Below are 18,002 nucleotides of genomic sequence, written 5' to 3' on the forward strand. Positions count from 1 at the left end.
GTATGGACAATATTCTTCTTGGGTTTCACACAGGAAAGACGATCATACAGTTTTGGAACAACATGGTGGTAAGTGAATGATAGCAGAATTTTCATTTTTGGGTGAACTGTTCCTTTAATATCCGTCTCTAGAACTCAGCACAGTTTTTGAATGAGAACTATGCATAACTTAGCAGCTCTTGAATGACACTGACAGAGGTGATCGCTAAATGGTCAACCTCAGGGTTTGTGGAGATTTTGCCCTCATTGGCAGCCCCGAACAACAACAACAACAACAACAACAACAACAACAACAACAGAAATGGACCCATAAAATACCATTTAAACTATGGTACTGGTAAATGACAGTAACAGATAAACTTAAACAAGTATGCGCAAGAAATACAGAACATCCTCTTGTTAAAACATCTCTAGCAGAAATGCATAATATTCTTTGATTCATTTGTGACATGCAAGCAGGATCTTCCACCCAGCGCTCACAGCCACCACAACCAGACAACAATTAAAAAGAAACGTCCTGGACCAGCAAACGAAACTGAACAGCTGTTAAGTCTTAAAGACCACCTGTCACTGTACAGTTCCTCTTTTTGCTGCCCCATCTTTAACCCCTTCTCACTTCCAATTATCAATACTTCAAGCTAACAACCATTATCCAAACTTACAGTCCACAGCACACAGCTTCAATTACTTACCAAACACACTCTGAACGCTAATGACATGGTGCCACAAAGCTCTCCAAGGACCTGAATAAAGGCAGTTTTATTTTAGTCCACACGAGAAACAGAAAGCAGTGTCCTCTGATCCTAGGGTTTATGAGGGAGCCTCCTCTCATTCTCTCTCTTTCTGTCTGCCTCTTTCTTTCTCCTTCCCGTCTCTCTCTCTCTCCCTCTCTCTCTCTCCGCAGCGAACGGATCCCACACAGCTGCAGCACGCCTCTCTCCCACAGATCAGGGAGGATGTGGGCGTAAAGTGATTTGATTTGCTCTGAGTTGTGAAGAGAGGAAGACAAGCCAAACATATCCTGAGAGAAGCTTTCAAATGCTGAATGACAGCTTGAATGAATCTGACCAATGGCTTTGGTCATAGCCTACATAGTAAGTGCATGAAAGGCACATTGACCATGATTACATGCACATGAAAATTCAGATTAATATTGCAATTCGATCATATTTCTATGATGTAAGCATGTTAACAAGATATTTATAATAACTTTATATTATACAAGTTATTACAACCTGATTAAGCCGATATTCCAGTCAAAAACGCCATGGCAGTTGAGCCAAGTGTACAATTAAATGTATGCATTTAATTGTATGTTATTATTATTTATTGCTATTATCAGGGTTGTCATGGTTTAAAATTTTCAGTAGTCGGTACCAATAAAATGATCAGAAAAATTCTGCCAATTTCGGTACTAGAGCAAACACTGTTCAATTAAGAACTTATGAAAAAAATTGTCCCGTTTTGTCTCATCCATTGGTTTTCACGGACAATAATTCGTAGTTTCTGATTCCTTTCAAATAGGGTTGTCAACCCAGAAACTTTGCAGAGTACTTAGCAGCATGAAAAACTAAACTTGTATTCAAATTGTGAATTTGTAATAAACAGAAAGCAAGAGAAGAGCCTCCCTTTATAATCACTAAGGCTGTCAATCTCTAAACCGCAAGCTCACTGAAATTCTGCACTCTCGCGAAAACTCGCTATAATAAAAAAGTTGTCTTAAAGGGATAGTTCACCCAAAAATTAAAATTAGCCCATAATTTACTCACCCTCAAGTCATCCTAGGTGTACATGACATTCTTCTTTCAGACGAATAAAATGGGAGTTATATTACAAAAGTCCAGGCTAATCCAAGCATTAGAATTGCAGTAATAGTGGCTCGGTTTTTGAAAAAGAAAAATATCCATATTTAAAACTTTATCAAGTAAACTTTCGGCCGACCGCCTTCCCTGTTCAATTTTATGGAAAAATTGTTGAAAGTTCCCCTGCCGATCGAAAGACAAACGCGACCAGGTAGGCTCCTCATGACGTCACGTACACATCTTGAGTTTCACTTTCAACATTCAACACTTTTCCATGGAAGGCGGTCGGCCGAAAGTTTACTTGATAAAGTTTTAAATATGGATATTTTTCTTACACAAACGCATCGATTCGCTTCAGAAGGCCTTTATTAACACCCCGGAGCTGCTTGGAGCACATTATTTGACAGACAGACGCACTTTATGGACTTCAAAAACAGAGCCACTATTACTGCTATTATAAAGCTTGGATTAGCCTGGACTTTTGTAATATAACTCCGATTTTATTCGTCTGAAAGAAGAATGTCATATACACCTAGGATGACTTGAGGGTGAGTAAATTATGGGCTAATTTTAATTTTTGGGTGAACTATCCCTAATTGTACAATGAATCTCTTATGTACATCATTTTTACACACTTTGTTAGTTAAAATGAAAGGATTCGTAAGCATGCAGCTAGCGTTGGAACAATTACGCGCTCAACAGATATAATTTGTGACAAAAAACTCCCCAAAAAAACCCCGCTTTTGATGCTCAGAAAGCGCTTAAACACAAACGAGAACATGTGAAAGCCGTGTCTATCAGCGTACAGAATATACCTGGGGCCTCATTTATAAAACTTTGCGTAGGATTTGCGTCAGAAGTGGCGTACGGATGAAACATAGGACGTGCGTACGCACAGAAATATTCGGATTTATAAAACCGTGCGCACGCACATCCTACGCAGTTTTCCCTTAATAAATTACAATCAATTCTAAATGTAGCGCAGCTTTTGCGGCTTCATGTCACGCCCATAGTTACCCATAAATAGTCCGTGAAACGCATACAAGTTAATATTCATAATGTGCGAAATCATGGCGAACACAGAGAGGAAATTTAAAAAAAACGTAACTTCACTCAATGTGAAGTAGAAGTTATCGCTGGCGAGGTGGAAAAGAGGAGAACAATTTTGTTTGGAGGGCACAGTGTGGGCATTACTAATGCCAAAAAGGCACTTGAGTGGCAAAAGGTTGCAGACGCCTAAATGCTGTAGCCTCACAACCTCGGACCATGGCCGAAATAAAAAAAATGGTCAGACATCAAAGTCGAGGCAAAAAAGCGTCTAGCGCTCCATCGCCAGAGTGTGTCTGCCACGGGTGGGGGAGAGGGGACACCGGAGCTGACCCCTCTTGATGAGAGACTGGCGGCAATTATTGGGGAATCCTATTAATCCCTATCCCTATTATCTACGTGGAAATGGGAAATAGTTCAGTGCAAATGTAATTTCTTGCAGTTTTCTGAATGGTTGAGACATACGTCATACGTTATTTTATCAAAAATAAAAGAAACTAAATATGATTCCGTAGCTGATGAATACATTTTTACTACACTGTAAAATCGAATAGCTTTCCTGACTCACATATACTTCGTAAACTTTACTCACTAATATAGAATACATACTTCTTACTAGGTTTTGTTGAGTTACAGTCAATTGCAGGGTGAAAATAACAGTTTACTCAATTGTTTGAGTGACGCTTACTTGAAACAAGCAAGTAGCAACAAAGGATGTAATGACGTTACTATACCAGTGAGAGGCAGCAGTGCATTAAAGCGTGCCTAATGTGCAGAAAAAACAAAGACGAAGAAGCGGCACTTGTAAGAGCATGCGCAATAGAATCTGTACGTATCTCGGCCATCTCAGCGCCAATTTGAATTTTGCAGATGTGGAAAGACGTTGACAGGCTGCCTACGTTTTTATCCGGAGCTTTGTTGCAGTTTTGGAAGAAGATTAACAATAAGGTAAGTAATCAAGCGTGCAACTTTTGTGTAAATGTTTTCTATCTATCTATCTATCTATCTATCTATCTATCTATCTATCTATCTATCTATCTATCTATCTATCTATTTGCATCTACAGGGAGTGCAGAATTATTAGGCACGTTGATTTTCTGATCATATTTTTTTTCCAGGCACATTTGACCAATTCCAAACCACAGTAATCCTAATAACTACTATTGATTTAGTATTTAATAATGTATAAGTGATATATAATTGTTCATGAAGGCTGGAAATGAAAAACACCTTATATTCAGGTGTGCAGAATTATTAGGCATGTTTTCTTTTACAGATAAATTGAGCCAAAAAAGAGATTTAACTCAGGCTGAAAAGTCAAAAAGTATTAAATGCCCATGAGAAGGATGCAATACTAATGCAATACTAGACATTGCAGTTAAGGCGTGACCATTGGACAGTGAAATGCTCGTTGGGTCAGCAGGATCTGACAAAAACAGGTGGTGAAGAAAAGACACCTGTTAACTGCAAAAGAATTAAGAATTAAGGTGAAGAATTAAGTGTGAAACCATCAGGAACCCTTTAGTCTCCAGCGCCACCATTTTCCAGAGCTGCAACCTACCTGGAGTCTCCAGAAGTGCAAGGTGTCAGGATCTCAGAGACTTCAGTTAGGTAAAGAATCCTAAAAAAGGACCCCCACTAAATAAGAATCACAAGCTGAAGTGTTCACAAGCACAAGCTGAATATCTGCTCTGCCAGACGCATTGACGAGAATATCAGTTTTGTAGGCTACATTATTTCGTTCTGTTTACCATATTATTTATGAGGATGAATTGCATAACATGGCAATATTATTGCAGAACATATTTCACTTTTCTTTTTGCAAATATGTGTTAATTTGCATTTCTGTTGTAATTTTCGTTTGTTTTACACTGCAGATCGATCAAACGGGTGTTCGTGTAGGCTGTTAATTGTAAGACTTGCTTTGTGAAGTCTTCATGTTATTTATGAGAGGCAGTATAGCCATTTCTTTTACACTATGTTCTACAGTTTCACGTGTTTCTTCCATCTGCCGACGGTGTCGCTCATTTCTCATTTCACCCGTTTTTTTGCGTACGCCTGGGTCAGAGCTTGCGTGATGGACCGCACATTTTCCCGTCAAGTTTGCTTTTTATAAATACCAATTATTGCGTAGAGAGCGGCGTACGCCTTCTTTTGTGCATACGCAACGTTTATAAATGAGGCCCCTGGTCCTTGGTACTACTGGTACTGCAGAAATGCTGGTAGATAGATAAGATAAATCTTTATTTGTCACTGTTAAAGGAACAACGAAACGCATTTAGCAGCTCTTAGCAGGATAACAAAATGTAATCAGTCAGTGTATATAAATAACTGGGACAATTGAAAAAGATAGATACGGTGTAAATTTAAATATATGAATATATCCAAACAAAAGAACAGTATAACAGAAAGACACATACAACATGACAAGCATAAATATAGAATGAAAAATAAGGTATAAATAGATGGACAGAAACCGTGAGGTAGTGCAGAGTGAAATAATAGTGTGCAGTATAGTAATATAGTGGGGGTGGGGGTGGGGGTGGAGATGTTAGTGCACTTGTTACTTTAAGTTAGGGGTTTATTGCACAAGTCTCATGTACGAAGGGCGATTATGTGTTTAAGCATTTAACTGCCATGGGGAAGAAGCTATTTTTCAGTCTGTTTATTTTGGATTTTATTAGCCTGTATTTTCTCCCAAAGGGTAGAGGGAGAACAGATGATGTCCATGATGAGTGGGGTCTTTTAAAATGCAGTTTGCCTTCTTTTGAAGTCGAGCAGTGTAGATGTCACTGAGTATAGTGACGTACCAATGACTCGCTCAGCTGCCCTCACAACCCACTGCAGGTCCTTTCTGTTCTCTTCGGTGCAGCTTTTGAACCACACTGGGCAGCAGAAGGTCAGGAGGCTCTCTATGGCTGACTGATAGACATTGGTCAGCAGGTTGAGGGAGGTGGGCATGTTTCAGCTTCCTAAGAAAGTAAAGTCTCTGTTGGGCCTTCCCTATCAGATGAGAGATATATGTAGACCAGGTGTAGAATCATGAGTGTTATAAAAACACACTGAAGAAGATTATTGAGGAGGAAACAGATTCTACAAACATTAAAAGAAAGTAATAAATTAATAAACAGATGGGCAAAAGCTTTATGAGAGTCTCTTGACCTACATTTTGCAATTCAATGTGCTCTTGTGTGCTGCTGTCAAGGGCATGAATAAGAATTAATGAGTTGATTATTTCAATTTATTTTAACTAATCTGCACAGTAAAAGGCCAGAGCAAGAAGCTCCAGTATTTCAACAATAAAACAGTGAGAAAAGAATACACATGTAATTTAATTGATTCAGCTTATGCTGATTACATGTATTGAGGGAACAGCTGAGAGGCATCTGTATCTTTTTCTGGAAAAAATATTCCCTATAATATAGACAATGGTTATTATGGTTATCTAAAACTGTTTTGTTAGTTCAAGTAATGCTGAAATATCAGATAAAAGCTAAAATCAACCGATTAAAAAGGTTATGTTGGCAAACAACTAAAATAAAGCACACAAATTATGGTAAATAAATAAAAACTAAAACTGAAATAAAATATATAAACAAATAAAATAAAATAAAATAAAAAAGAATAACAAAAATGAGGGCAGTCACTAGCAATTATTTTGACGATCAGATAATGTTTATTTTGTAATAAATATAGACCTAAGTGAACAATAGCTTTTCAAATTACTTAAAATACAACCCCAAATCAGAAAAAGTTGGGACAGTATGGAAAACGCACAAAAAAAGAAAGAAGAAGAAGTGATTTCTAAATTTACTTTGACTTGTATTTCATTGCAGACAATATGAACACAAAATATTTCATGTTTTTTCTGGTCAACTTCATGTCATTTGTAAATATGCATCCTTTCCTGTCATTCAGACCTGCAACACATTTAAAAAAAAGTTGGGACAGGAGCAATTTAGGGCTAGTAATGAGATAAAACGGTTAAATAATGATGTGATTTGAAACAGGTGATTGTAATTATGATTTTTACAAAAGCAGCATCCAAGAAAGGTCTAATCCTTTAGGAGCAAAGATGGGCCGAGGATCGCCAGTTTGCCAACAAATACGTGAGAAAATTATTGAAATGTTTAAAAACAATGTTCCTCAAAGAAAGATAGGAAGAGATTTGGATATTTCACATTCAACAGTGCATAACATAATTAAAAGATTCAAGGAATCTGGAGGAATTTCAGTGCGTAAAGGACAAGGGCGCAAGCCTAAGCTGAACAACCGTGATCTCCGATCCCTCAGGCGGCACTGCATCAAGAATTGTCATTCATCTAGAAGCGATATCACCACATGGGCTCAGGACTACTTTGGCAAACCTTTGTCAAGTACCACAATACGTAGTTACATCCACAAATGCCAGTTAAAACTGTACTGTGCCAAAAGGAAGCCCTATGTTAACAGTGTCCAGAAGCGCCGTCGACTTCTCTGGGCTCGGAGGAATCTGGGATGGACCATCACACAGTGGAAACGTGTACTGTGGTCAGATTAATCAGTATTTGAGGTATTTTTTGGGAGGAATGGACGCCGTGTGCTCCGGACCAAAGAAGAAAAGGATCATCCAGACTGTTACCAGCAACAAGTCCAAAAGCCTTCTGTGAAGGCACCATTAATGCTGAAAAGTACATAGAGATTTTGGAGCATAATATGCTGCCTTCAAGAAGACATCTTTTCCAGGGACGTCCATGCATATTTCAACAAGACAATGCAAAACCACATTCTGCACACATTACAAAGTCCTGGCTGCGGAGGAAGAGGGTCCGGGTACTTAACTGGCCTGCCTGCAGTCCCGACCTGTCTCCAATAGAGAATGTGTGGCGCATTTTGAAGCGCAAAATGAGACAACGAAGACCCGTACTGTTGCCCACCTTAAGACTTGTTTGCAGGAAGAATGGGACAAAATTACACCTGAAACACTTCATCACTTGGTGTCTTCAGTCCCTAAACGTCTTTTAAGTGTTGTGAAAAGGAATGGCAACATTACAAAGTGGTCAATCCTTTACTGTCCCAACTTTTTTTTAAATGTGTTGCAGGTCTGAATGACAGGAAAGGATGCATATTTACAAATGACATGAAGTTGACCAGACAAAACATGAAATATTTTTTGTTCATATTGTCTGCATTGAAATACAAGTCAAAGTAAATTTAGAAATCACTTCTTTTTTTTTCTTTTTTCTTTTTGCGTTTTCCATACTGTCCCAACTTTTTCTGATTTGGGGTTGTACATATATAACAATGAGGCAATAATAATTGGTTCAAATAAAGTATCAAAAGCAAGTAATCATATGGGTTTTATTGAACAACACTAAAATGTAACACTGTTAATGTGTTAATGTATACATAATATAGACAATCAACTTACGTACATTATGTATTTAGCAAATGCCTGCAGAGGTAGCCCACAGCACGGTGATTGTTTGTTACACTTTACAGCATGATCAAATCCTTGTTTTATATTGGCCAAACAACATTTAATTCAAACTTACACTTAATCTTTAATATTTGACCACTTCTTTATGATAAAAATGCTACAGCGAGGGTTTAAACTTTTATTTTGAACAACAATTGCATATTTAGAACCATATCGATGTATTTTCCTGTGCTGGCGTAGGTTTATTTAAGCGATTTAAGTCACAAATCTGTTTAAATGGCACACGTTGCATTCCCAGATGAACATTATAAGCAAGTAGCAACCACAACTCGTAGCATATGCAGCAGAGTTTGTTAACCGAGCTGCTGCTGAGACGTGCTTCAAACATGCAAAAGATAAGTGCAACACTCGGCTATGAAACAAAGCGCATCAGACTTTATTTGCATTCCCAAATGCACGTTATTGGAAACCCAAGCAAACAGCAAATGCAGAGACTGAGTAAGTGTGGAGCAGCATTTACTGCACTAGAGTCGCTCTTGAGACAAAACTTGCACGTATGTAAATAATTAAAGCATCGTGCTTCATTCTGAAACCCGCAGTGCATATACTTAGTCTGCGATTTAATTAGATTTGTGATTTCACAACAGCATTATGTTATATATTGATTCTTAAATGACTTACATATATCATGCAGCATTAGAAAATTGTCTAATAATGCGGTTCATGGATTCTCGTCCTTGGAATGCGTCATTTCTTGTATTTAAAAAAAAAAACTCAAGTACTTAAGTTTAATCGAGGAATCGTGAAAGCCCTAAAAAAATTATAAATAAATAAAATAAAAGACATAAAATTACTAAACTTAAACTAAAATAAAATAAAAATAAAATTTGAAAAAATATTGATAAAACCTTTAGTATATAAATAATACTCAAATAACACTAATATGGACCTCAACTGAAAAATTATTTCATGTGGAAAAATGTATCAAGAGAACTGTGGAAGGACAGTAAAAAAATAAAAAAAATATGAGAAAGTGTCAACCCTGATTCATTCAGCAACAGTTGTGTCAATTCCTGAAATATATGAAGTTATATAAATTGTGTTGATTCTATATAATTAATAATAATAATCTGAACAGCTCTCCCAGCAGGCTATAATTGAGTGGAGAATTGCTTCCCAGCTATAATGTTATAATATAAACAGCCTTGTTGATGAGGCCCTCAAGACATTGTACTGCAATTCGATCAAAGCACTTGTGCACACCAAATTATTTCAGAGTAACAATAACAAATATGGATTTTGTCAAGCTTACAAGTAAAAATTTACATTGGTTTCAATTCAAAGCTACTCAGTGGGAGACCCCACAAATAGCCTCTGCTTTGAGTAGAGTAGTTTATATATTTAAATTCATGCATCAACTAAATGTGAGACAGTTAAATAGCCTATTCGCTAGGCCAACTAGAAAAACCTTTATAAAAGTAGAGGAAAACAAATTAAAACAAAAACAACCACAAACGCCCTAAAATGGATACCGTGGCATGATAATGGCTCAAGTACTGATGTGAAACTCTTGCCGTAGCCTGACCTGGACGTGTCATGCAAATTAACTTTTCAGCATGAGAGCACTTATCGAACCGAGTGCTGCCAGCAGAGGATAATGCTTCGGCTACATCACAATGATAAATTATAATGGTCACAACACATCTTTGAGTACCTGCCATTTCATCAACCTACTCTAGCTGAAGAAGCCAAGTGGATGATGACTTGCTCAAATAATATCTTTTGACTCAGAGGTCCAAAAGTAGTTGCTAGTGAAGCTGTTGGGCCATAGATAGAAAGTAGGGCAGCCAAACTCATGAGAGCAAAAGACACCAGTGATTTCTTGGTTGTACAGCACAAACTGACAGTTTAAGTTACATATCGTAAAGTTCACTACAGTACCAATCAATCTGTTGAATACAGCCTAACGTCCACTGCAGCATTAAATATTTACATTCACTCTACAGAATTAGTATCATACGAATCGTCCGGATACATTTACACAGCTCACATGACTATGAAAAATTAAAAGGCTAGCGACAATGGGCGGATTGTTCTAGATCGTTTCGCTTCGGATTGTTCATTGTTGATGTGCGACTCATCAAAACGCCTCAGTGAATCAAGTCCATGATGTCTTTGGGTTCAAGGGTCCCTCCTCCTGTTCTGGCAAAGGATCTCATGAATGTAGTGACCTCACAACTGATTCCTTACAAGTGAAAGAACTAGAAATGACCATCTTGAATATTAAATACACAGATCAAAGTAAACAGGCATCTGCATGCACACATACACTAAAAGTGATTACATTCGATTTGTGTAATGTCTTTGGCACATCTTCCACGCGTGTGCCGCCAGAGCACTCCATCATAATAAAAATGTCCATATACCATTGAACCACTGAAAGTGGCATGGCAGATCTCTTTGTTACTACATTACTGCTGAACTCATGCAAAGTGCTCTTAAAGGGATACCTCACCCAAAAATTTGCATTCCGTCATCATTTACTTGTTCAAATCCATAAGACTTTTGTTCATCTTCAACCACTTTTGCACACAACCCCAATATGTATTCTTCAAAAAGTATAAATAGACATTGTAAAAGAAATATGATGATAAAAATGATGAGAGAATAATAAAAATAGCTTCATTTGTGTTCCGAAGATGAACGAAAGTCTTATTGAGTTGGAACAACATGAGGATGAGTTATTGATAACAATTTTCATTTTCTGGATGAACTAACATTTAATATCTCTAGTATGCATGTGAGAGCGGTCTCTGACAAGTTCCTCATATGAGGAACACTTCCTCCTCTTGCAAATATGATAGTATAAAGGTTTTTGCTAAAAAATAAAAATAAAAACCTACTGGTTGTGGATAAAGGGATAGTTAAAAATATATAAATTCTGTAATCATTCACTAATCTTCATGTTGTCAGGCAGATTGTCCTTCATAATGTGGAAATTGATTGTCATAGAGGGATGGAACAACATGATGGTAGGTAGGCACATTGTAATTTTAGGGTGAACTGTCCCTTTAAGGTCTCTGAATATAAATTGGCAAATGTTTTTGCCTATACAAGCGAGCAGGAACACTTGGGAAACAATGGCCAAGTAAAGAAAAACAACTGAGACAATTTTCTAAAACCAGTATCAACTATACATTTGGATGAAGGAGCGTTTCAATTTCTTTTAAATATTTTGTAGACTTATGAATGTTAGAATTAAGCAAAATAAGCCCTTACATCACTACTTGGAAGTCTATACAATTGACGTGTCACAAATGACAGGAAAACTTGCAATTTGGCCACAATCTTTATGCATATGTTTAACACAATACATCAAGAAAGTAATGGGTGTATGTGTTTTGTTACATTTGCAACGCCTGTTCTTACACTACCGAAACTATGTCGGCTGCAATCACCCATCATTACTGGAACAAACACTAACCTTGATCCGCTTCACTTTCTTCCACTTGTTACAACGCCAGATTTACTCTTTGTCGGGATTCCCCTTCATTTCCAAACGCTATTCCCACATTTCACACACCGTTTCAATGTATTTCTATTGATCTGTTCCGAGATTCCAAGTCCAATCCAACGCTCCTTTGACAGTCTATTGAACACAATAAGGAGGAGGGATAAGGCTTTAAACAGCTGTTTCCAAAATGGAGTGACCCGACAGCCAATCACACTCCGTCTGCTCTCTTACCAACAACAGCACTTCTCTTGTTCACGCGGAGCTGCTTGCATGCTAAAATTGTGGCTTTGAATAATTTGCATTTTGAACATGTTTTGGATTGGAGAGATTTATGAAAAGGAGCACGTTTCCAAGCAGGAGCAGTGACTACGCGTGCTGAATACCCTTACAAACTTGCCATGGTAACCACAGTTTCCTCCAAAATAACAAACTACAGTGATTGTTTCTATTATAAACGGTGGCGACGTAGCCACCATTGTCAGCTAAATAAACAAATTAAGCTATAATGACACCTGAAAGCTATATACTTTTAAGAATATATTATATAGGATGTTTTACTGTAATGTGCCTCTGAAGTCAAACTGTATTCCCTTCGCCAGCTATAGGGAAAAAAGGAAGTGTGGCAGTGAATCAAGTTTCTGTCAAATGGTGTATGGCTCCATCTTCTGGCAAACGCCATACTAAACAGCACTTCTTCAGTCAACCAAAAAATACCTGAATGAACTCTTAACTCTGAAAATTATAATGTTTATTGACCGTTTCCACAAACAGAAATAATAAAGTTTTTTAAGATATGGCTACAATACTGACATCAAACATAAGGCATAAATGTGCTCAGTAATACAAAAATGAAATTGCAATCTTTAATATTTAAAATAAAATAAACGAGTTATCTATACAAGGTACACAACATTAAAGATTAATGTCCATTTAAACTATTTTGGCAAATGACAATATACAACCATACAATGTGAATTTTATATTGGCCATTCAACTTGAAAAATGTTATGTAGCTGAGACGTAAAGAAATATAATGAGCAAACTCGCATGAGCTTAATTTATTGTAAACATACAACTATCTGGCAACTATCTTGCTTTATGTAACTTATGGACAAAGGTCTTATGTGAACAGAAAGTCAACTGTAAATTCTGTAATGCTCACTTGTGAAAAATAAAAGAAAACAATTAGAGCTGTTCAATCCAAAAATCAGAAAGAAACATGGTAATTATATTATTCTCTGAAAAAAATAAAGCTTCCAAAAGAGAGTTTTAGCAATGATGTCATAGAAGAACCATTTCAGTGAACAGTTTTTATTAGTGTGAAGAACATTTTAATAATCTAAAGAACCTTTTGTGCGATGGAAAGTATCTATGAATGTTAAAGGTTCTTCGTGGAACCATCGATGCCAATAAAGAACCTTTACTTTTAAGAGTGTATAGGATAAAATAATGATCTGTACTGAGGCTTTTAAATTTAAAAATGCACATTGTTATTGCATTGTATTTAATTGACATGGTAGATTATCTCTAATGTGGTAATATAATCGAATAACTCATTCTAAATAATCAAAATAAATATAAATAATATTCCCTTCACCGGAAATTAAGGCGAGCATTATTTGAGATGTAACATAAAATGATGTAGCGCTGAAAATAACTATTTTAGACATGTCAATGCTCACTGTATAACTGAAAACAAATACAGACTGATTATATATTAAAATCCAGGGCTCCTTCTCAAAAGGATATTGTTCGGATGGCTATTGAGTAAATGATTTTGAATCAAGTTTTTAAAACACAGGGTTACCAGGTTAAGCCAAAGCAATGAGTACATATCAAGCATTTAAGTGGCTGTCTGTACCAGATCTTTTAAACAGTCAGACTGGTCCGGTGACCTCATCGCACTGTGAATACACAGTTGGTCATAGCTAAACAAATGTTTCAAAAGAACCAGTTGCACGTTGCCAGGAGGTCAGTAACAATAATAAAGCTGGGAACGCAGATGTCTGAAGGAGTCCTCTCCATGTGCGCCAGCTTGCTCTCCCTCAAACATCATGGAGTCTGGCAGAATGACGCCCTCCAGAGGATCAGGCTGACAGAACTCCACCACAAACTCTTCTTCAGCCTCCAGCAGCATTCTGGACCAGGCAGACATGTCAAGTCTTCCAGCTACTCCTCCATATTCTTGAGGCAGGACAGATTGAGGAATGACTCGATGGAGAGAGGCCAGGTCTGAGCCATGCAGGACATACTGTTGGGGAAAGTTTTATGATGTTTTTTTTACTGTGTTATTTATTACTATTTCTAGTTTTATTATGCTAGAAATGTCTGTGTAGATACCAGGATAAGTAGTTAGTTGCTTACCCTCTCTGCCATTTTCTCTTTCAGAAATGGCTTAATTATCGCAAAAATACCCTTGAAGATACGTGGCTCATTTATAATGTTTACAGCCTTTATTCTGATAGGGAAGCCGTCCTGAAACACAAAAAATGCCGATTAGTACTCATGCCAAAATCAATGACTTCATCATAATTAATCAGTTTTGCAATATCTTACTTGAAGGATACCAACAACTTTCTTTGCCAAAAGTGGACCAGGATTAGAGGCTTGAGAGAGGCCAACTCCCCCATAGTCCACCAGGATAACAATTCCATTCACTTGGGTTTCCTCAGGCTGAATCAGCTTCTCTAATGTCAAATAAATAGCTCGAATGTTGTCCACAAATGGGTAATCATTAGGCTTCCATTTACCTAGGAAACGAAAGACAAAAAAATGCTTCGTTTTTACAGCAACATTGGGGCTATATATTTATAAAAGAGCAAAGTCAGCATTAAAGGGGAATTATAATAGTCTTTTTTTTCTCTATTGTAAAAAATAGTCAAGAAAATAGGAACTGTCCATTTTAATATCATGGTGATTTTAAGTGAAATATAAGCAGCAAAGTTAAGGCACAGTCTTTATTGTGCGTCCTAGATTATTTTTTGTATTAATCCCAATATTACCCAAAGTATATACTTATAGATTTCAGGACTAAAAAAGGGTCTTGTTAAAACTACAGCCATGGCCTAAAGTATTGGCAGTGACATACATTTTGTGTTTCGCAAAGTTTGCTGCTTCAGCTGTTGTGGTGTGTTGATTCACATTGTTTCTAGATTATTGTGCAGAGTGATCAGATGCATTTTAAATAACTGCAAAAACCTTCATTGGCCAAAAAAAGGAGAACTTTTTACACAAAAACCCAAATTTCACTGGGGGTTTTTTTGGCCCTGAAAAAAAAACTACCAGCTAACATCATTTAACTAATCATGTCATATCATCGGCACATGGGAAAGTGTGAACGAGTACAAGTCAGTATCATTCTGATTGGATTATAAGAGAAGAATGATTGAGGGATGGGAATAGTGCTTTCAATCATTGTGTTCTTCTGATAGCAATGGATACCTCCAAATAAAGTACAGACAGTGTCCTCAAATGCAAGGAAATTGCTGCAAAGAAAATTGCACCTGAAATAACAATTTACCGAATTATCAAGAACTTCAAGGAGAGAGATGTAACTGCACTGAAGAAGGCTTCAGGATGTCCCAGAGTGTCCAGAAAGTGTCAGGACTTTCTCCATCTGACGAATCAGCTATGGAATCATGTCACCATCGGTGTAGAGCTTGCTCAACATTGGCAGCAGGTGGGTGAGAATAATTCTGCACACACAGTGAGGCCAAGACTTTTGGACAATGGCCTGGTGTCGTCAAGAAGGGCAGCAAAAAAGTCACTTCTCTCCATGAAAAAGGTTGACAGACTGAAATTATGCAGGACCTATAAGGATTGGACAGGTGCAAAATTATTCTCTCTGATAAAGCCCCCTTCCGACTTTTTGGGAAACAGATTTGAAAAACAGAGAAAGAAATTAATTTTGTGTTTTGCTTTTTAAACAAGGGAGAGGGCTCTCTCAAAATTCTGCCCCAAAACACTGCCATGAATAAAGACTGGTATAAAACGTCCTGCAAGAGCAACTTCACCACAACGATCCAGGAGCAATTTGGTGATCCGTGAATTTTCCAGCATTATGGAGCACCATGACTCAAGACAAGAGTGAAAATGAAGTGTCTCTGAGATCATTGCATTGAAATTTTGCAACTTCCTGGATCCCATGACCCATAGAGAACCTGTGGTCAATCCTCAAACATTGAGTGGACAAGCAGAAGTCCACAAATTGGATCAACTCTGAGCACTAATAAGGTAAGAATGGATCGCCATCATTCAGGACTTGGCTCAGAAGCTGATATCCAGCATGCCCGAGCAAATCGCAGAGATTATGAAGAAGGGTCGACACTGTAAATATTGAGTCTTTGCATGTATTGAATTTTGCCAATAAAAGTCTTTCAAATGTATGAAATGCGTATAATTGTTTTCCAGTATACCACAGAAATGCACTAAAAAAGAATTATCTACCCCGCGACCCGGCCCTGGATAAAGCGGAAGAAGATGGATGGATGGAAGAATTATCTACAAATACTGAAGCAGCAAACTTTGCGAAACACACAATTTATGTCAATACTTTTGGCCATGGCTGTATAAGCATAAGTCTGCATCAGTTCAATCATTAGTTCATTACCTGGCCGTAAACACAGTATGTAGCGTCCATGAGGGTCTGGTCTGGGAAGGACCGTGAGAAAACCCTGGTCTAGGACGTGCTTGACTGTAGAGGGCTTCAGGTCCTGGAACACCTCCGGCCAGGCTTTCCGGTTGGCATGATAATTCAGGAGAAGCTGAAGGGCCCGGTCATAATCAAACTTTCTAGCCCTGAGGAAGCGCAGAAGAAATGCATCGTCTAACCGTGTCCTCAGATTAGGGTGGTCTTTTAGTATCATATCTCGTAATGCCTGGACGTCCCGAAGCCTCCATTCAGGCTTCTCCTGGAGCTCTTCCCGTGCCTTGGCCACCAGTTCAGGAGTAAGGGTGCAGGCGTAGATGGGTGGGGGAGGAGCTGGGAAGCCTACACCTGCCACCGCTTCCCTTGGAGGGCCAAGATCAATGTGACCATTTTGGTCTGCCATGGACTATTAAATATGGACACATGTAAATGACAGACAAAGAGCAGTTAATGGGTAAGATTTCGTTTAGAAAATACAATCAAGCACTATATATGGGTCATTCTTCAGAAGTAGTGCTAATTCAGGTTTGTATGAGGCTTACATTTTTCATCTTTCCTTTCACCAAATGTACTCTATATTTGTATTGCATTGTATTGTATTTGTCACAATACCAAAACAGTAGAAAATTTATAGTATTTGTGTACACAATTTTAGAACTATATATATGGTATATATAAATGGTGACCATTTATTGTATTTAGTTGTATTTATATGCTTAAACAAAAACTGTACCATCATATGCACAAGAATACAACAATATTTTGAATAACTGATGGCAGACCCATAGCTAAACACAAATGAAATTCTTTCTAATGCTATTGAAGCACTGCAATTAAATATATGAAAGCCATGTATAATACTTTAAAATTCTGAATGAGGAAATGTAACGCTTAAGCGTTGAAAAGGTGATGCTCTTTACATACACCGAACAGAAATCAAACAGTGAACATAACCAACCTGCCAAAGAAATCCGCAATCAGTTCCGTGTAGAGGCATAAGGCGTTCTACCATTGGTCACGCTCTATCATGTGATGTATGACGCCAGAAGGTTTTATTCGGTGTGTTTCCCCAAAGTCCCTTTCCCTTTAAAGCTGTCATTTATACGATGTAAAACATTTAGATATCTCAGCTTAATATTCTGAGGCAATTATAGGTAATAAATTGGCAGTCTGAGTTAACCTAACTTGTAAACAACACTGTGGCTATAAATTGCTAAATTCGCTATCAAATGCATTGCTCGGTTTGAGGATCCATCATCCAGACATCACAACACTGGCTCACCCAATGGCGTGAGTTTGGGGGCGGGGCTATGGATTTTTGGCCAATGACAGCAGCCAGAGCGAGTGTTCGGGATTCTGGGTAACATGTTTTTCAAACCCAACCAGCACGGGTTTATGTATGATTATTTTGCTGGTAAAAGGGTAATAATTCACACTTTCCTTTCCTTCGGTGGCATTATTGCAACGTTAAGTGGCTTGCCCTTTGTGGTAAATTTTTTTTGAATTTAATACATTGTGTTACTTTCTGTCTCATCTTTGAGTTTGAAAGAGTTGTGGAAAAAAAACACCAGTT

At 37.6% G+C, this 18,002-nt stretch overlaps 2 protein-coding genes across 3 annotated transcripts in view; both read right to left on the minus strand.

Annotated features, from left to right (window-relative positions):
- The window catches only part of pkig (protein kinase (cAMP-dependent, catalytic) inhibitor gamma), a 35,578-nt gene extending 23,643 nt beyond the window's left edge, over positions 1-11,935 (minus strand). The window contains exon 1 of one of the 2 annotated variants that reach the window (XM_079803454.1): positions 11,752-11,935. The gene's annotated coding sequence lies outside the window, so the exon portion shown is untranslated. Of the gene's footprint in view, positions 1-691; positions 940-11,751 lie in introns of those variants that run through there. The other variant, XM_079803453.1, reaches the window with a different exon arrangement.
- An 889-nt stretch (positions 11,936-12,824) lies between these two features.
- ttpal (tocopherol (alpha) transfer protein-like) lies at positions 12,825-17,719 on the minus strand. The gene is made up of 5 exons (XM_079801787.1): positions 17,388-17,719; positions 16,391-16,835; positions 14,338-14,531; positions 14,146-14,256; positions 12,825-14,032 (listed from the first exon to the last, which is right to left on the minus strand). The coding sequence occupies exons 1-5, from the start codon at positions 17,439-17,441 to the stop codon at positions 13,754-13,756; spliced, it is 1,083 nt and encodes a 360-aa protein (XP_079657913.1). The 5' UTR covers positions 17,442-17,719; the 3' UTR covers positions 12,825-13,753.
- Positions 17,720-18,002: the final 283 nt, after the last annotated feature.

The sequence above is a fragment of the Gobio gobio genome, assembly GCF_949357685.1.
Source record: "Gobio gobio genome assembly, chromosome: 21".
In the NCBI taxonomy this organism is placed as follows: Eukaryota; Metazoa; Chordata; class Actinopteri; order Cypriniformes; family Gobionidae; genus Gobio; species Gobio gobio.